Genomic DNA, 22523 nt, shown 5'->3' with positions numbered 1-22523 from the left:
CCAAAAATGGTTTTCAGTACTACCTCTAGAAATAAAATCAAACTGGAAAAGATTTACACAAGAATTTTCAAAAATGTTTGACTCTGAAAGAAACAAACAACAACAAAGAGTTTTATGTAATGAAATTCGCAGATTACCAAACGAAACCATCAAGCAAATAGCAGTACGAATCGAAACACTAGTTCGAAAAGCATATTCACTAAATACACATGACTATAAAAACACAAAGATGACAGAAATCTTAATGATGACCTTAACACCACAATTAAGGAAAATAGCAATAAAAAAGAGAGCATCCCATCCTTCTTCAATTCGAGAACCCGATTTAGATTTTCGAAAACTAGTAGACAAATTAGAACAAGCAGAAATCACGATGAAACTAGAAGAAACGGAAAATCTGAAATTACAATACGTTAACAAAATTGAAACGACTCCCACTAATATTAATAATATACAGGAATCAGAAACAGACCTCGTTGAAAAAATCACTGAAATACTCAATATTTACGAAAAGAACCCGAACTTTAAAGGCAAACCATCTTTCAAAAAATGGTGTAATTATTGCCGACGATACGGACATAGTATTTCCGAATGTAAACAAAAACAGCAAGATAGTCAAAATAAACCTCAAAAATACAAAGAACCAAATAAATCATTCTATCAATACATGAAAAAAGATCAAAATTTACCGAACAAAACAGTTCACAGCAACAACAGTTCAGGAAAACCACTCCCGAACAATACAAATTATACAAGAAATCAATCCCCATATAACTCAAGTTATAGAGGAAGATCACCAGAACGAAGAAACACGTATAATTCATCACAAAATCACTACAATAGACCAAATAGTAGAAATAACTACTCCAGATCAAATTCAAATACACAACGATTTGTTTCTAGATCTAATTCCCAATCAAGAAATAACTACTATCCAAACAACCAATCACGAAATTCATCATACAATAGGAATAGAAACTACTCCTATAATAGAAATAGAAGTTATTCAAACAATCGAAATCAGAATTACCCGAACAATCGATCAAGGAATAACTCATATAATAGATCGAACTATAACAGACCAAACAATAATTACCAAAACAGATCGCGAAATAATTCACAAAATCGACACCCAAGTTATAATAATCGTTATAGAAATTATTCCCAATCACCACACCGGAATAATAATAACTATAATAACTCTAATAATCGTCATAGAAGCAGTACACCTAAACATCAAAGACAAATCAATCAAGTACAATCTAACCCAGAAACAACATCAGACCCCCCAGGTATTGATAACACAGTAACTGATACGTTACAACTCAATCAAATAAACTGTACATCATCAGATTCAGAAAGTGATACTGAAAACACTCTTTCTATCAATATGATAAAAGTCGAAAATGACTATGAATCTGTCATATATGAACAACCCTTTCCATCACATATATATGAAAATCAATCAGAATTTCTTCAAAATTATTACACTACACCCATAAATTCCACACCAACGACGCAAGAAACAAACGAGATTAACACTACAGATCAAACCAATAAAAACACCAAAACAAAATGCTTGAATACAAACCACATTTATCAAAATATACAAAAAGAACAACCCAAAGAAAAAATTTGGACAATACCATTTCTCTTAGAAAGCCCAAGAAATAAAGAATTTCAACCACCAGACCTTGAAATAGATTTTTTAATTGATTCAGGAGCAGAATCAAACATAATAAACATTCCCACATGGAATGAAATAAAAACTTTACACCCAAAGCTAACACCTCTTGAAACCTCCAGTAAGTTAGCAACAGCACAAGGATCAACATTGATAAACTACGGAAAAATCCAATTATTTCTCCTCCCTACCAGAACAATGGAGCAAAGTAAAATTCTAAACAAGCCATTTAAACAAATATTCCATATCACTGATATTAAATATAATATCATTGGAATACCATTTATTTCGAAGTATATACCAACAATTAACATCCTAAATAGTAAAATATTAATCAAAGATAAATATACAAAAACAAAAGAAACATCCCTAACATTTTTTCAAAGATTAAACAAACAACCACCATTCTTTTCAAAATTTTATCCAATATATAACCAACAAAGAAAACACCTGAAACCACTATCAGGAAACATCTATAATTTTTCAATCAAACAAGTTCACCAATATGATAAAGAACAAAACAAACAAAAATTTTATATGTCAGATTTTGAATTCAAACCTATTCATAAATTTTTCAAAATCACAATCTCATCAATAAAATATTTGAAAAATTCGAATTCAGATATTATTTCCTTACATGTTTATAACAACACACCTTACCAAGTAACATTACCTTTAGGACTTTTAGGATATTGTGAAACCAACGCTACAATATCACCAATACACGAAAAAGCCTATCGCGTAAATAATATACTCCAATTACTAGATATTTGCCAATCTACAATTCTTAATGAAGAATTATCTATAAATAATATAATAAGTAACGAAAACAGAAATACGGATTATTTCACAAAAACTCCATATTTCAAACCTACATTCAACATCAGTAACTACACAGAGAAACAACAAAAATTTTTAACAATGTTTAATTTCCAACATTCACAAATAACACAAGACGAATTCGAAAAGTTAGCCACACAGCTAATTAAATATTCATCAGTCTATGCAACATCAAAATTCGATGTTGGAAAATCAGTTCATCACTACATCTCCCGTTGAAACCAGACGCAGTTTTCAAAAAACAGAGAGCAAGTAAAGTACCAATTCACTTACATGATAAAGTAAACAGATTACTCGATATTTTAGAACAATACAACATTATATCACCAGTTAATAAAGAAGAACAACCAAAAGGCAACACATTCATCAACCCCGTTATCATTCTAGCTAAAGGAGAATCATTAAAAATCGTTCTCGATGCTAGATACCTCAATTCACTTATAGACGAATCAAAATGTAATTGGCCCATTGAACCAATACAAGTTATTTTAACAAAAATAAACGGCAAATACTTTACAACCGCCGATATGAATAGTGCATACAATCAAATGCCACTAGATGAACAATCACGACGTTTAACACAATTTGTTATCGGAAACCAACAATATGAATTTAACCGCTTATTCTATGGAATATCCATAGGACCAGCAGCATTTTCAGCTTTTATGAGCAAAATTTTTAGACCACTAATACTCAAGAAAAACGCAATCACCTATTTAGACGATGTTTTTATGCAATCACAAACAAAAGACGAAATGTTCAAAGTTTTAGAAAAATATCATCAAATACTTCAGAACGAAAATCTGAAGGCCGCCCCCGATAAATCACACTTCTTTTTGACAAGAGTTAAATTCTTAGGACATAACATAGAAAGAAAAACAATCACTCCATTGAAATCACGCATTGACGCTATTCAAAAACTTCAACCACCAACAAATAAAAAGAAAATCCAAGAATTTCTTGGAATGTTAAACTTTTTAAGTAAATATGTTTATAAAATGCAATTATATCTACGACCATTTTACAACATCCTTAGACAACAAAATAATTTTGAATGGAATACAGAACATCAAGCACGATTCGAAGAAATAAAGAAACTTTTAACCGAACAAATTTCAAATACAATCCCAGACCCTGATCAACCATTTTATGCAATGTGCGATGCTTCGAACTTTGGCATCGGCGCAGCACTATTACAATCACATAATGGTACAAATAAAATGAACCTGATATCAGCAAATTCCCGATTATTCACTCAAGCAGAGCTACGACTCTCAACTCTAATGAGAGAATGTACAGCCATAATATATACACTGACAGAATATGAATTTCTGATACTTGGATCAAAACATCCAACAGTTTTATTCACAGACCACAAACCAATCATTTTTCTTTTCACACAGAAATCTAACCCAAACCACCGAGTTTACAGATTTCAACTAATTCTAATGAAATTTCCAAACTTACATATAGTTTGGACTGCAGGAAAAAATCTTGCATTACCAGACACCTTAAGTCGAAATACACCACCTGAATTACTTACACGAAAAACAACAGTTGAAATACCCAAGAACATAAAATTCTACCTTGCAGAAAACGAAACATCACCCCGATTGGAATGCAAATATGCAGTAAAAACTGATATTGAACAATCACAAATAAATAATTTACAACATTTCCCACTTTATTTAGATTGTCAAAATAATCATTATGAAGTTGACCTACTTGGAACATCAACTTTCAAACCAATCCCATATTCTCAATGGATAAAAAATAACACCCAACAAAAACGAACAAAACAACACCCGCCTAAAAAAGACCATTTTCCACTAATTGAAAAAGAAGATTTAACTGATAAAATAAATTTATCAGGACCACAAACAAATGATTCAAAATACACAATAAATCAAGTTTTTGACCTCCATGACCCACTTGATACAATACCCTTATCTAAATTAGAAATCGAAAACATTTTTCTCCCCCCAACAGAAACAATTACAATTTCAACACTGAAACAATATCAAAACCTTGACCCAGTAATTAGACAACTGAAATCATGGCACAAATATAAAACTAAACCTATCAAAGCAGATCCAACCATTCTAGGAAACAAAACACTCCTCCGATACTTTCGCAAATTTAACAACACAACAATTAACGAAAATACAGACCTTTTAGAGTATAACCTGAATGAATCTACAGTTCCATGTCTCCCTATAAGTATGATTCTTATAGCTTTTAATATTTCACATACACAAAATATTAAAGGACACTCTGGATCAGAAAAAACATATTCAAATTTTATACAAAATTTTTACTTCCCAAATGCACCAATCTGGATAAAAGTACTATGCAATGACTGTATAGTATGTCAACTAAATAAACCTTACCCAAATCAAAAACAAATAGCACAAAAACAAGATTTTAAAGGACAAAGTTTATACTTTAATCATCGTATCTCATTTGATACTAAAGGACCAATTTCACCCTCATCAGAAGGAAACTCGTACATTATGGTAATTGTTGACGCATTTACACATTATGTAGCACTTAACCCAGTACCACATTGTAACGCTTATTACGCTTACACAACACTCTATGAACACTGGATAGCAAAATTTGGACTACCAGAAATTTTAGTCACAGACAATGGTACAGAATTCATAAATAATGAAATAATAACACTATGTCATTTATACAACATTAAACACAAACCACGTACATCTCATGCACCTTGGACAAACGGCTTAGTCGAAGGTATGAACCGTTCACTACAAGAATATCTTAGATGTATCATCAACGGAAATGATACAAAATATACCGAATGGTCAGCAGATGTAAAATTATTTCCCTTAGCATATAATTCACAAATTACGACAACTTTAGGAATGTCACCATACGAAATGGTTTTTAACCAAAAGCCACGCAAACCAATAATGTTTACAGCAACTTCACATAAAAACGCACAAGGTTATTGTCAACCAAATAAAGACTCAATTTGTTATAACCTCCCATTACATACGCACGATGAAGATCATTTTCATCACCCACAAATTCTTAAATTAGCCTCCGGTACACACACCGAATGGATTTTAAATAGAGATAAGAAACACAATGAAATTTACCAAAAAATAACGAAAAAGTTATTACAAAGACAAAACATAAATGACCAAATCAATTCACGTTTTACACCAGCTTCCGATTTAAAAATTGGAACATTTGTTTTAATACCTAATTTTAATACTCAAAAAGGAATTTCTAAAAAATTACAACCCCTCCGAAAAGGACCCTACCAAATAATTGCAAAACCCACTGATGTCACATATAAAATTACCGACTCAGACAAAAAAGAAATCGTTCAACATCGAAACAACCTATTACCTTATTACCCAAAAGAATACGCACTCCGCGAATTAACTCAATTATATTCTTTCACAGGATTAAAAATCATTCAAAATGAACCACATCTAAAAAACACAGAACAAAATGATAACCCCACCGAAAATCAAAACACGAAACCAACCGCCACCAAAAACAATACGCAAAACCATAAAGAACCTCCAAAACCAAGAAAAAATAGAAAAATGACAGAACAAATAATACCCCAAGAAGAAATAGACAAATCAGAACATAGAAAAGCAACAAGACTCCGAAATCAACCACGTAAAAACTACAAAATGTTCATCCCCCAATCTAAAATATTAAAGAAAGTAGAATTTAAAAAGTAATTTTAAGATTTTATACTTCACAATCTTGAAACATCCGTAACATTTTTCATTCCAATTTTTCAAAATAACATGCTCACAAGTACGCAATAATTCTAGTTCAAAATAGACCAATAGGATTCATCCAATCCGCCACTTTCTCTAACTCAAACTAAGATCAATTAGACGAATAATCTAGAACTCCAGGCACATCTCTAACTATAACTTTACAACCTCCAGGTCAAAAATAAGCAAACCACTCCAACTTGACAACTAAAATAAATATCACCATAATACCGTACCCCTCCCTTATCTAATAACCCAAAGATCAACAATATTTCCCCAACTCAGACCACGAATACCCCCAAAACAAATTTGATAACTTAGCCTAAAGTAACAAAATGAAGATTTTAATTAGCCTAAAGTATAAAAATCTCACCATACCCCGGATCATTTGACAAACAAAAATAAAGAAAAAGACGACCTCCCAGTCACCATGAAAATTGCCCCCAACAAATTTTTACAAAACTCAACCCACTTGTCAAAAAACTAATAAATAATTCGACCACACTAGAAAATCGCCTCAAACAGCAAAAAATATTCGACCAAGAGATCATTTCTTAAATGCTTTTCTCTCAAACAGTTGCTCAAATACTTATAAATTTTAAACATTTTTTTTCAATACTTGAAGCCTTTATAATATTTCTTTTTGATATACTTGAATCTTTTCTAATAATCCTAATCATATTTTGTAACATTTTTTAAATTTTCTACACTATACTCGAACTATTCCTCCAACTTTCCAAAACCCTTGAATATATCCACAGGTACGATTTTAACAACTTGTCTAAATGATACGAACAATTTTCAGTAGAACTGATATTTTTTTATTGTTTGTAATTTTCATAACATTTTTATCATCCCTCATTTTGACCATATGTAAATGTATAAAGAAAGCAATCATCACATTTGCCCTAGCAACAATCCTTCTAATTCTTTTTTTGGAAGAATATTATAATAAACACAAAATTTCTCACTAAATTAACAATTCAAAAATCCATCAAAAATTGCTACCCAACAGTCACAGAATCAGTCTTCACCGACATCATCCCAAGATAACCAAACACCACCTTCAACTACTCAAAATCCTCAAACATCTACACGAATTTCTTTTCAAGACAATCCATACACTTTTGAAGAACGGCACGCTCGTTTATCTGAACCACTAGAACCAGTTCAACGACAAGCATCCCTAAGTGAACCAACATACAATCTTTACCCAACACTACCACAAGAACTAAGCAGAATACGAAACCTTAGTCAAAACCAAAACACAACAGAAATAAATAGACAAATTATACATCCTCGACGAAATAGAAATTTTCAAACTCCCCGAGTTCATTTTGATATACCTCAATCCCCATCACAAACCACTCCAGAAAACCCCATTGGTATATTACCAGAAACCCCTACGCTTCTTTCACAACGTAGCACCTCAAGCCTACCATCAGATTACTTAGGTTCAACACCAACATCTGAGCAAATACGTGAAAATCCTTTTAACCCCCCAAACCAAACATCACGACTGCCATATTGGACTACACATTCATTTACACAAGGTGAACCAAATTTAGTCAATGACCCCATAGATATTTCTACGGATACAACAACATCCTCACCACTACCAGAAACATTATCACTACCATCAACACCATCAATAAGCCAATTTTCACCACCACCCTTTAACTTAAATTTTCCAAATAATCTCGACGCCAGATATCGAGAACAATCATCAATAAATATTCCTTTAAGACTAGATTGGAATACATTCACAGCACCTCCACCATTATTTGGACAACATCAAGAAAGTAACCGCCTTCATAACTGGGCACTTAATAGATTACAATATCGCCAAGATATTCATAACGATATCCGTGATCACAATATTCAAATACTCCAACAAAACAGTTTACAATTAAAGTTTGAAATCACAGTTAAGTTAAATAACATTACCCAACATCCCTACCCATTAAATCCACCTAACATAACAGCTCAATCACTACCACCACCGTTTATAACTACTGAAGTAATATATAAATACGACAGATATACCAAAAACACAATTGGCTACATTACATTTTATAATCCATACTCAGGATTATCATACACATGTATATTCTAAAATTATTAATTTTTCTCCAACTCCTTTTTCTAGTAACCTCAAATCAAAACATAAACCCTTCCCCTCGTACAGGACCACAAGATTTATTAGTAACACATTACGATTGCGAAGAAAATGAACAAAAAACACTACACAAATATGCAATAAATCAAGTATCACAATGTGAAACAGAACCACAAGCTATAGAAACCACAGATATAATAGCAACACTCTATTCAAAAGCCCGAGCAACAACAGTTACAGGTTATAAATTCACAGCAACATTTTCCGAAAAGAAAGTACATTGTTCACAAGTCTCGAACGGAAACAAAAACCGACTTGACCATGAATCATTCTATCAAAGTAATATAGAACGCCTCTTACATCTCAATCCCGACGATTGTAAAAATGAATTACTTAGACTAAACATCACACAAAATAAAAACTCCCAAAGAAAATTAGTTAATTTTCAAGTTTTTTCAGACTCTGTACACCAATCACAACTTGAAAGACACCAAGGACATATAAAACTAGACGAAAAATACCCGTATAACGGCGCACACGGACGATTAACCTATGACCTACATGATAAACATTGGATACCACACATTGGTATAAATAACCCATCAAACTGCAAAGCAGACACGAAAAATAAAGGATACCAAGAAATAATGTTTTTCGATTGGAAAATACAACTCGAAAAAATACAACTCACACGAGATTTATCTGATAATACAATGATCTATCAAGGAATCCGACTACCTTGTAAAAATGATCAAGGATATTGCGACCCTACAACAAGAACACAAGCAACAATTGTTTGGTTCCCCGAAGATACATGTACAACATTTCAAGTAGCAAAAATACACGCTCGTATGATAAAATTTCACGAAAAATATTTTATACAATCAATTCCATATGAACAAGTCCATCCATCACGCAAACTAAGTTCCGATTTTAGAAACATAGACAATATAGAAAATAAATTGACACGTTTTCAAATATATCAAGAAACAGAACTTGCATGTAAATACAGGAATCCACTTCACAGAACACAATACTCTGAAATATTAGTTGAATACGAAAAAGGATTCGACATGACCACTGGAAAAGTAAAAATCGACCCATATGCCACAGGTCATCCTCTAAACGAAGGAACATCCTATATACCAGTTAATTTTGAAAAAAGTAACGGACAACCTGGTGGACATCTAAAACCTTATGACACCAGAAGCACACGCTTACAAGAATTATCACTAATGAATACTACATATTTCGGTAATACCCACTATGATATTCATTTGGATATGAAACTAGACTATACAATTAGCCGCATTTTTCAAGAAATGTCACTCTCCGAATTAGAAACACTACACCAACTATGCGAATTAGAACGAACACAAATATTACAATCACTTGCACTAGCAGTATTAAAAATACCCTACGCAGGATACTTATTATCAGGAAATAGATCAAATTTTTTAGACTATGAAGGAAACATCTTATGGTTTTATACTTGTACCAAAAAAGTATCACCACTATACGTTTTTGAAGATAAACGATGTTATAAAAGAATCCCTATCTTTTATAAGAATAAAATACATTTCGTGGATACACTTTCACGAAGAACCTATTTCTGGGATACCGCAGTCCCATGTGGATCAGAAAACAGCCACAATGTAGTACAACTAAACCCTGATGAAAATAAATATTATCTTCTCACTCCATATCCCACATTAATGCAATCACTCAAAAAATTTTCACCAGAAAGCATTCGCGCTATCGCTCGAAACCCAAATATAGACTTACAATCAATAGGAATATACTCAAAATCAGATATTCAACATCACATTAGAATACAACAATTCCAAGAATTATTAACACAAATGGACACAATACAAAGACAATCAATTGACCAAAACTTACGCAAACTTGCAGAAACCGCAGGTTTTGCCGATATCTACACACAAGACTATAGCGGATATTTTAAAGACATTAAAGATTATATATATCTAAACGGCGAAAAATACCGTCCCCAAGATATATCACCAATCAACATTTTTAGCTTTGTTACACTCAAAAATGAGATCCTCGATTTTCTAGGATGGCCCTACTACATCTTAGAAAAATTGACTATTTTATACGCAATGTTTAACTTTATTGGATTTCTTTTCTCACTCTTAAAAGGAATCTACAACACATGTGCTATACACACACAAGTAAACAGACAAGCAAGCGTAGCACGCATACTCTTTGCAGGATTTTTTGGAATTTTTTCCACATCTATAAACAAAATTCTTTTAGACGCACAAATAAAAGAATATAACACAAAAATAACAACACGACAAAATACATACGACGAAGAACATAACAATGTCGACACACAGCCAACGGCACCACAACTACCACCCCTACCAAATAATCATCCACTATCCCTAGTCCCACGAAATTTTCGAAATTTAGCAATCACACATAATCCAAATTTTCGACTCAATACATCACAAAGTCCCGTCCAACATATAATGACACAACAGTCACAAGATGATAATACTTATGAACAAATTATTGAACAGCCCCATACCACCGCTTTTCAATCTCAAAATAATAATTTTTTTAGCCCACGATGAGCCGCCAACTTGGATCACTACACCGATCAAATTCCCATCCAACCAATCTTACCTCTTCAATCCCAATCATACCACTTTTTGCTTTTCCGCCACCCGATTTTCCATCTAGCAATGTAACATCAGGCATGAATTCCGACACTAACTCACATATTTCAGTTTTATACTCCATCTCACAGCTAAATAACCCGAATATTGAAACCCCCGATGAATTTGCCGACTCAGAACCATCCCCATCCAATAATTTTCATAACCCTTCTAATTTTTCTCAACCTCCTTTTCAACCCATATTGTCCAATAACCCTGACCCAATCACTCCGACACCCTCTTATGCTTCCCAAGTTACCCCAACCTACTCCTCATACCAATCTGACCAATCATCTCATTCTCCAGACACCCCCCGAATCTCCCCAGAGCTAGATAATTTTATTACCCTCCAACAGCAACCCTACCATCTTAACACCCCGACCATAAACCAAATCTCCTCCACTACAAATTCATCCAATCCCCCTACACCCTCTTCAAATTATACTGAATCATTAACACCATCATCCACATCCACTATATCTTCACTAAACACTAATAGAGCTTACCGCACTTTTAAAAGAAAATTCCCCAACCATCCTTTCCCAGCAAAACCAGGAACAGCCCGTGAATACATCAACCACCCCCAGCATACTAACACTAAAGAATTTTTAGCTATCACCTTACCCTCGTTTCCACAATACACTTTAAACACCCCTCACGACGCTAACGAAACACGCAACTTTGTAGATGAATACGTTTTAATGCCGACTCTCTCTTGGACCTCATACTATCATTTCACTAACCCTCTTTGCTTACCTTTATCCAGTACTTCCATCGATATAGAACGAAACAAGGACATGCTATATCAACTCACTACACCACTAACCGCTAGACAGTTTACTTACGTTGGATATAAAAAATCACTAAAAATACACACTGCACCTAGAGCTAATGAATATACGCTAGAATACTACGATCACAACATCATCAGAGCTAACCAAGATCAATTCTTAGACGACGATCGCTTCGCTAATCCACAAATCACCGAGAAATTTTTCATCAAGACACCATATATATTTACACTAAACATCTTCGACCGCAAGTTTGATCACATTATTTCAGAAGCACTAACAGACACACAGGCATACGAAAGTTTTAAAGAACGCTTCCAAATATTTTCACTAACCTTTCATTTCCTTGCACCACACGAAAGAGATTTACACTGCTCACACGATATTATGTTGCGCACTAAACAAACACATACATACAGTTACTATCGTTTCATCCAAAATCACTTTGACCTCCACACACCCTCTAGACAACCACACCATCGTTTCCAATTCATCAATTCAAAATACACTTCACCGTATTTCCTAAATTTCACATATTGTATTAAAGACACTAACCTCCATGGTATTCTTCGTAATTATGACCCCATAACCCAAATGTACATTTTCTGCCCCATCACCAAAACCTTCAACGCCGAAGAATCCCGACCCTTCCTTATCCCGCACGAATTCCTACAACCTATAGAAATCCCAATTTTAGAATTCATCCACAACACTAAATTTAACCACAAATTATATAACTTAATCCAAAACACACCTTATGAGTTTGCAGTAGGCACTGAAGAACTAACCACTATTAAGGCACTTCAATTGCTTTGGCCACTGCTTCAAACTAAAAATATCATCCGCATCTTAGCTAAACTACTAACAACTTCAGAACTAATTCACGACATCTTCCCCCACGGTTTTTTCCCCGACGACTAACAGGTAAGTATAAATTAAGTAAATATTACTAATTAATTACAGTATTAAAAAACTCACCATTCTTTATTCATGTTTTCTTTAGATTTTTAGCCTTCATCCTAGATCATCTGAAAAATTCACAAAAGAAAAATAAAAAATAGCAAACTTCTTCAAAACTGTTCAAAACCCTATTAAACTTTTGCACCAACAATTAAATAAATATAATACCAATGCAGTAAATTAATTTATAAAATTTCCCCCCAAAAGCAGTAAATCTACATATGATGAAAATTTGTATCTTAAAATTCCCCCATAACTAGCAGTAAATTTCTAAATTCTATGTAGTAAATTAATAAAATGCAATTGCAGTAAATGCAATTGTAGTAAATTAATAAAATGCAATTGCAGTACTAACCTTTTGATATTTTCATTCATTCGCACAGAAATTCTATCCACACTCGCACAGCTCGCCCACGAAGAATTGTTTAAAATAATGAATTTCAGTTTCAAGTTTTCACACTCAACAACTCTAACATACAATAACATGTTTCAAACTTTCCTTTAACCCGGTTGGAAAGGAATCATATACTAAACAAAACTAACCAACGCAGCTTACTAAATACCACAAATCATAGAATAACAGCATGACTAAGAAAAGGAAACCAACGGTACCCAAACCGGATTAACCCAGTTTAAAACTGGATAATTTATTCTTTTGAAGACTATTACAAAGTCTTAGAAAGAAATAATAAAACACAAAAAAGTCGAAAGACAAACCCATACCACAAACAATTTGCTTTTTGGAAAAAGTACATAACCAACAAGACATAAGTAAAACCACAACAAACCCAACATAAAACGTTGTCACATAACAGGACCCCTCACAAACACCGCATGAAATCATACTCCCACTCCTGGCCTAACCCACCAGGAAAGGACGTCCTGAGCATGCTCTATAGCCGGCCTAACCCACCGCGCTACATCCACGCTTTGTGACCACACCTTTATTTTTAATAAGAGCTACTCAAGGGTGAGTAACTCTTCAAAATAACCGAACTAAAACAAAAAGCTTTTGTGAAAACAACTAACTAAAATCATTATTAAAAAATATTAAACTAATAAAAGTTTTATAAAATGTAAAATCACATGATGCAATATATAGATCAGAATACAACACCAAGGACGAACATCAAAAGACAAGACGACCTCACTACACTCGAGAGAGAATGACCAACTACAATCGATATGCCGCTCACAATCACAACTCAAAGGATTTAGAGTACGACTTGACTTCGCAGAAAAGGACTTCATTGAACTAGACCAATGACCACCTCGATGTTCAAGTATACGTACAGATCCGAGTAACCAGGCATCCCCTCCACGCACAATCTCCACGCCATTCCCAAACTAGATCATACACAAAAGAAGTTCTCCACGCAGAACAGAAAAACCTGACATAGCCAACCATTCTGGAATCAGAATTGACTTTGTTGCAGAGACTCAGTCGTTGTCACAAGAAGAAGCGAAAGAAAATTATGATGTTCGCCAAATACCAACGTCCATCATCCACCCTTGAATTACAGAAGAACTGTTCTAAAAAACTCTGTAAAACCCGGATGGGTGGAACCTGATCTAAACTATATTTTATGATTGGATAAATTAAATGTTTTACCAATGTAAAGTATTTAATATTAACCAATCATGATCCATCTAACTAACAACCCACTTATTTGTAAGTGCTGAAGTTACTTGTAATTTCAGCACCAGAGAGATTTGAATTTAACTTAGAAATTAGTTGGACTCTCCCGAGCACTTCAGCAGCCGCAATAAACCAGTATACCCTAGATCTATTGAGCCTAGCAGAGACTAGTTAAACAACCTGAGACTAGATAGTATAAGAGTAAGATTAGGATCGGTATTAGACTAAGAAGTTGCACGAATCTATCCGGCCGAAAATAAGATAGCGTGACGAGCAGACGGTGTACCCTATCCGAAATTACTCTATGAGTTACACTTCGGTCCTAACTCACCGGGTTGACAAAAAATGCTTATCATACGATTTCATATTATGAAAAAAATGCTTATCATACTGTTTCATAGACCAAAAAAAATACTTTGAAAATAGCATCATAAGCATTTTCCATAACATGAAATATTATGATAGGCATTTTTTCCATACTATGAAATGTTATGACCAGCATTTTTTCATAAATGAAAATACCAAAAATATTTGTTTTGAAATTTTGTGTTTCATCCGAAACACTAAACCTGGACTTTTTGTCATAAGAAAACCCAGATTGTAACTGGCAGTTACCACGCAGATAAACTGCATTTGGTGATTTTTGCCACCTACGTTTTTTTTGGTAGTATAGAAAAAAAGGCAGTTTTTTTTACAAATTTATTTTTATCTCGCCAAATGAAATAAAAAAACAATAATCGTGTTGAGTTTAGGTGAAAACTTATGAAAACAAAACTTGCTTAAAATTTTAGCAGAATTAAAATGGTGTAATTTGTTTTGCGAAGTTCGGGCCCAAAATTTTGGCTTTTCTTAGTTAATCAGAAATTACGCCAAAAAGACCCAGTCGATCTCAGACATAATTATATCAATGTGAGCCCCTTACGTAGCCCAACAAACTTTAAGAAGGGTATATTCTCCAAAACCCTAATCTTTTAAATAGTTTGCTATTTTTTTTGGCGAATTTACCCTCCTTAAAATTTGTTGGGCTACGCAAGGGGGCTCACTTTGATATAATTATGTCTGTGATCGACTGGGTCTTTTTGCGGTAATTTCTGATTAACTATAAAAAGCCAAAACGACCCATTTTTGGGGTAAAATTTTGGGCCCGAACTTCGCAAAACAAATTACACGATATTAATTTTGCTAAAATTTTAAACAAGTTTTGTCTTCATAAGTTTTCACCTAAACTCAACCCAATTTGAGAAAAACGCGTTTTAAATTTCAAGTTTAATGCGTTTTGTCCGGTTAATTTAAATCATCACTGTATTGACATATGGCAAGTAAACCTATTGTAACTCGCCACTTCTTCTTAGTCATATTAATGCATTGCTGGACACTGTTTATAAAAATTTGTTCTTGGTAATTGCGTAACGCTTATTCCATCGCTTAGCAGGGGATTGTCGAAACAAGCCAAATTTGTTATCGATTAGAGCTTTGAGTTTCAAGATGTTTTGTTTTTCATGGAGCCCTTCCATTCTGCACAATTTCATTTTGAGTTTTTATTGTAAATGATAGTTTGCGATAAAATGGAGTTTCACTGAATAATTGTTTATAAATTAATAAACTATATGTTTTAACAAAAAGATGAGTAATAGTCGCCGATGAACTTTCAGTTGAATCCGCCTGGTTATAAATTAGCGTGTGAGTTCTGAGTATTCGATCAATGAGTTTTTTTATGAACTTCGATTTAAATTTTTCCAAGCAAGATTTGACTTCTTTCCCAACGGTTTTTCAAATTTTTTTCTTGCATTTTCAGTTACCTGAAATAGTCATCGGAGAGATTTGATGCATATATCATATTAAAGCTTTATAAGCCACAATTCGATCCGTAAAATTTTTCATTTTTTATTTTCAGCTAAATTCGCGTGAATAAAGCCAGCTAGATGACTTATAATAGGGCAATAAGATTTTTTAAAGCATTTAAATTAAAATTCGATTTATATTAGCTATTTTCGGATAGTTTACTTAGATTATTTTTGAGGATGTAAAATGTAAAAGAAAAGTAAAAAAATTGATCTGAGAAAAATTTAGAATTTTTTCGATTTCTTATATTTTTTTTTTACTTTTTGCGAAGAAAACGTCGTCATATACCTAATTTACTATAACTATCAATATGCATAAATTCTTGGTTTTCGTTCAGATGTTTTCATCGCCCCACGGAAAAAAAACCGCTTCACAATTTTACGGAAAAAAAAACGACCAAGAGAGTATGCTGTTTTTGAATAAATTTTTACGTTTATGTTTCAGAAATGATTCATAGCACTATAGCCAGAGTTAGAAACCAGCGCAACCTGCGTAACCAGCAGAATAACCCTGCAGATACCGAAGAAGAGGGGGAGCAGGTGGGGGCGGAGGGGCCGGCGGAGTTTGACACGGAGGGCACAATCAAGAAGTTCGACCAGAATGTGAATGCCAACCCCCCAGTGCCAGTTGTGAACTCAAATAAGATGGGAAAGGGGAGCAAAGTGGACGCCCAGAACGAGGAGAGGTCAGTCTGAAATTAAAAAAAAACACTTTTCAAGATGTTTATATCATAAAACGTAAATTACCATTACTATGAAATTAATACTAGAATACTTGAAATATCAAGATCGGTTTACATCAACAATGAAGCATTTTATACTTATTTTTAAGTTCAAATTAATATTCAAATGGTAATCTACCGGTTTCTCTAGTTTTTTGTCGAGTATGAGCCTTCTTCAGCGTCCGCCCACTCGTTCATATTCAAAACACCACTAGATAGTTCTCATGTAATTACCATTTGAATTAGGGGCGGAATTTTTTTAAATTTTTTCATGGGGGAGGGGGGGGGGGGGGTTTGGGGGATTTGACATCCTTGCCAACCAAAGGGTCCCCCTTTGATATTCTTTTATGATATCCAATTTAGGTCGACCGACACAAAAAATTTTCTAAAGGTGCCTTCGTGGCGAATAACCAATTTTGATGTCGAGCGCGCGCCGAAAATCGCGATTTGTTGGTAAAAAATTTCCCAAATGCAAAAGTGCCCAAAAACGGCTTTTTTGACCTGTTTTTTCGGACGGTTTAGTCAAAATACGGTCTTAATGGTGTTCTGGCAGCGTTTGGAAAATCAATTTGGTCGACCTAAAAAAAGACGACACATTTAAAAAAAAAAATGAAAATCCGTCTTTCCCCCCTCCCCACCTCGAGAAAATCCAAGATCCCACTTCTCAATTTGAACTTGCTTAGCACTGAAAGCAAACTTATTGATTCTCAGTGATTAAAATTTCAAAATTTGAGCAAAGTTAACATCCCCGAAAGCGTTTCGGCGGGGAGAATGTTAACTTTGCTCATGGCGCGCCTCAGCATACTGATCATTGACGCTTTTCATTCGAAATCAAAAGCCTTTTTGCCTGCAGACAGAGTTGGTGTTAAATTGATGATCATGCCTGGTTAAAACATTCTTTTGCAACATTTAAAAAAGTCAAGAAAAAACCGTCATTTTGTTTTAAGTATTTTGCTTCTGGGTTTTGAATAAAATCTTTGGAGTATAAAAAAATGTTGCTAATTTTCAAAGAAATACATTTTGAGTATCTACAGTTTCTCAACAATTTCTATTCCCAATTGACTTTTATTCAGCGTATGATTTTGTTTCTGAATGAATTGTACACTGGGTTGCAATAAATAAGTAGACACTTGATTTCAACGAGCAAAGGAACGATTTTCTTCTTGACGTTTTTTTTTCTGTGCAACTAATAGAGATAGAGGGGTTGATTTTAATACAAACGCTAGATGAAACTATTTTATATGCTAGATGAATTTAGCATGGTCAAATATGCAGAAATCTTACTTTAAAAGCGTAAAATAGCAAGTATATCCTAAGCAGTTTTAGAAGAACTCTTAAGTTGTTTCAGATGAACTCTTGATGAGGAAATACTGGCTGATTTACGCCTTCAAAGCAAAATTTCTCAACTTTGACCAAACTAAGTCCTGTTAAGTAATTTCATCTAGCATATCTAAAATTTCAATAGTATAACTCGATTAGTTGCAAAAAAAATCATTTCTCTACGCGATGAAATCAGGGTTCTACTTATTTATTGCAGCCCAGTGTATTTCATTTTTGTTGGGCAGACAAAGGCTTTTTCATGATTTAACTATAATTGAAATTGAAACAAGAACATCTGGAATTCACTTTTTTTCGAAGAGAATAGTTTATTGATTTCCTAATTAAGCGAAATCAAGTTTTTGAATAAATGAATAAAAAGCTCATTTCGAATTCGAAAAAAAACAACCGCATCTACAAACCACCATAAGCTTGACATCAGAATTACGTAACATAGTTGCATAACAACGTCGCGACAACTTGCTCTGAGCGTATCAACTGATCATAAGCTTCTTGTGAGGCTAATTCTAATTTTTATGGCTAGTTGCCGTTGAAATCTTAAGTTCAGCTTGATGACCGACCACCAAAAAACAACTCAAATCTGTTCAAAATAAACAGTATTGCAGCGCAAAAAAATCTACTCAATCTTGAACTAGATTTCGCATCAAACTAGCGTCCATTCGTATTCAATAAAAAGGAAAGATAAAAATATGTTTCCAGTTGTTTCAGGCATATTATATTGTCATAAGTCCTTGCTATCATAGCAGTTTTTTTGTTGCATTTGAAAAAGATTGCTTGATCTCTGGAATATCTGAAAAAAAAATTAAAAGCAATATCAGTTTATTGACAACAACTCAATAACTAATCAGAATAATTTTCAAATATTCCGAATCAATGCGGTATAGATCAATTGATTTATAAGTATGCTGGAGTCTGGGATTTTTGTTCACTTTCTAATTCAGGATGCGTAAAGTGAAATTTCGAGCCTTCACAGCCAGCCTTTATCCTTCCTCGCTAAATTGATCTGAAAGTTAAAAACATTTAGAGCTATTCTTCTACACACAAGGGAATGTTTTCCGAAAATTACCTGATAAAAATCGAATTGTGACCAAGCTTATCTTGATAGATTATTTAATAGTACCCAAACCACCGCGCATTTTAGTGATCCAAAAATATTTAAAAAATACAGTACTAACAAAATATTTATCTGTAATGGCTATCAGAAGAATCGAAATTTATGGCATAAGCTATTGAGTGCAAGATTTTTTTTGGAAAAGAACAACTTTATGATTTTGCTGTTGCAGCAAATGTATGTTGCAAAAACCTTTGGCAATAAATTCTTATCTGAAAGTCTATCGAAAATTTTTATTTGACGTTTTTTGGCACTTCACGGCAATACAAAATTTTTTCCGTCCAACTGAAAAAATTTAGGTTTGGAAAGCATTGTCAAATTCCACTTTTCTTCAAAATAAATTGAGAGTCAATATTCACTTAAAAATCAAGAAAAAATTGTATTGGTTTGAACTGAACTTGAGCTGAGGGTCATTGACAAACGTCTGTGAACTTATTAGGGCACAATTTTTCTTACCTGAGCAAATATTTGTCAGCAAATATTTTAAACCAGTGTATGAAAAATTAGTGGATTAACAACATGCTGGCATTTAAAAAAAACTTTATTCGAATTTGTTTTTTGCATAAATTTTTATTTAAGCTGACCAATCTGAGTATCAGAGACAAGTGTAGTGAAAAAAGATTTGAACAATTTGATGCCCTAAGTATATTACACTCTATGTTTTAAAAAAATTGGTGTTCTGAGCGGAAAACAGCAGCCAAAACATACAACTTGAATGAACACTGAGCAAAAATTATACTTTATTTTGATCCAAAAAATTTGAATAAACAGGCTTCAAAATTTTTTCTAATACCGAGCGTTTTTGCAGATCGAAGTTTGAAAAAAGTACGTTCAACCGCAAAAATCAGAGTGATGTTTTCATGTTGATTTAAATTTTTATGATATTTTTTGTTGCAATTGTTGCATCTGGATAAAGAGCGAGTCAAAAGATTTTTGGCGGAACTTTGTATTTTCATTAAGGAATGTTTCAGGGCTAAAAAAAGTTATATTAGCACCTACGACCAAACTTTTCGTTTTTTTTTTATTTGTTTTTTTTTCGAGAACATTAAAATGTCGGCTCTAAATAGCCTCTTCGAAAAAATTGAACCACCAATCTCAATAGTGAACTTTTTGTAAATTTTTTTAAACATTTTACGTCAATCAAATTTTTTTTTCACCATGATCTAGAATGGTGTTTATTCTTTGCTCTCAGCTGTTGCGGTATTCAAAAACGAATAGCAACTTCAATTGGTACTCAAGGATTAAAACCAGCGCAAGTTTACAATTTGCATTTTTTGTAGAATTATGTCGTTATGCACGCCATAGTGCTATTTTTTGCATTTTGATGGTAGAAAACGGACACGTTTCCCTTCACTTATGCTATGGGCAACTCTGTTCTGCAGGCTGAAAATTGCTGTTTTCGCAAAGTCGATGTGTCTGGGTAAGCGTTAGGGTGCAATCCAATTTTAAAAGCTAAACACAATTATCTCTCACCCTTTTAAATTCATATTTTATTCCGACCACTTCATGGCGTGGGGAAAAACGATGTGTTAAAGGTAGTTTGTTTTTCAATTTTAACAACCTCAAAGAAAACTCTCAAGCGATCAAGAGCAGTATAATGAAAGGTTTGATTCAAATTAGTCTTGGTTCGAATTTTATAAAGTTCAGAAAACCTGTCACAAAATTTACGACACAAAAGGATAGACACAAAACTTGCAAATAATACTGGGAGAGATTAAAACCTCAAATTGATTATTATAGGTTTTGCATTAACTTAGCAATTATTTTTTCTCTTTCAGCCGGTTTTTTTAAAACTTTTTCGCCTAAATTTTTTTGTCAGAAATTTTGTATCTACTTAAAAATTGTGATATAGATGGTCTAAATTTTGCATTAATTTATCAAAAAAGGCTCATATAGCTGTAATATCATCATATCCTCATAACTGTAATGAACAAGTTATGAAACGAACAACAAAAATTGAAAAATTGTGTAGGTGATAGCTTAAGGAATTTGACAACATTGAAGAAAATTAGGAGATTATCTCATTTATGCATTACAGAACAAAATCGAAATGTCTTCTGTTGTTCTATATGAAACAGTTTTTATACACAAAATGATTTATGTGAAAAATGCAAGCTGTTTTAAGTGGGATTTAAATTTTTCTGAGTTAAAAGATGTTGAGATTATTTCTAATTGGTTCAACAACATTTTTATATCAAACAAGAAAGTTTGAGCTCATTTACTTCTGGACGTCTTCGAATTTTGGCGTGGCATTGTGATGCATCGGTAGTTGTAGTGATGTTGCTCAACAATCATATAATTGCGAGTTCAGATTTTACGTGGGCTGCAATTTACAAGGTGAGCTCTTGTGAGATAGCCATAACCTTAAGCTTAGTTAATCTTAAATAAATAACCACCGGGACCTAAGAAAGAGTTTTATTTCAGCCAATGGTAGTAGTACTTCACGTTAATGCTTCGACCAAGTTGATTGATGAAAAAAGATACGCTTTGGAAAAGCTGTGCCGTTTTGTTGGAAAATGGGAATTAATTAAAAAGGAGGTCCCGATTAGAAAAGACTACATTAAATATGATTTAACTAAACTAAAATGGGTTGAAAGTGATTGATTGACGGCTTCTCATTGGAAATCAAAACATTGCTTGTTAAACAGGAATCTTCGAACGCTCAGCCCAAATAAAAACAGAACGGCTCTAACGCGACACACCAATGGGGATGCCCTAAGAGCGCTTTTTCAGATACTCACCTTCACGTGAAAAACATTGGGCCATATTTCTGTCTGTATTTTGAGAGTGGTCGCATCAAAAAAGTAAAGCTTGATGCAAAGCTTGAGCAACTAAATAGCTAACCTCAACGTTCATTTAATTATTAGGGATGGTTTTTTTCTCCAGACAAATTTCGACTTTGTTACTAAGTTCTTAGATCATTCCAGAAGTATTGTTTGAGTTTTAGTTTAAAAAAATACTTCATCTACAACTTTTTTTCTTGATTTTGAGTTTAAAAAGATACTTCATCTGCAACTTTTT

The 22523-nt window shown here is 33.4% G+C and overlaps 2 protein-coding genes across 10 annotated transcripts in view; one reads left to right on the top strand and one right to left on the bottom strand.

Annotated features, from left to right (window-relative positions):
* Nucleotides 1-22523, top strand: part of LOC134843976 (potassium channel subfamily T member 1-like) — a 154575-nt gene that overhangs the window by 41359 nt on the left and 90693 nt on the right. For 8 of the 9 annotated variants that reach the window (XM_063860386.1, XM_063860379.1, XM_063860378.1 and 5 more), the window contains one exon: nt 16777-17017. In XM_063860386.1, coding sequence (XP_063716456.1) covers nt 16777-17017 — 241 coding nt within the window. Of the gene's footprint in view, nt 1-16776; nt 17018-20787; nt 20923-22523 lie in introns of those variants that run through there. The other variant, XM_063860391.1, reaches the window with a different exon arrangement.
* The window catches only part of LOC134843974 (unconventional myosin-XVIIIa-like), a 319060-nt gene that overhangs the window by 293642 nt on the left and 2895 nt on the right, over nt 1-22523 (bottom strand). The window lies entirely within an intron of this gene.

Source organism: Symsagittifera roscoffensis, chromosome 4 (genome assembly GCF_963678635.1).
Source record: "Symsagittifera roscoffensis chromosome 4, txSymRosc1.1, whole genome shotgun sequence".
In the NCBI taxonomy this organism is placed as follows: domain Eukaryota; kingdom Metazoa; phylum Xenacoelomorpha; order Acoela; family Convolutidae; genus Symsagittifera; species Symsagittifera roscoffensis.
The sequence above is the reverse complement of the archived record's forward strand: the minus strand, read 5'-3'. Positions and strand labels throughout refer to the sequence as shown.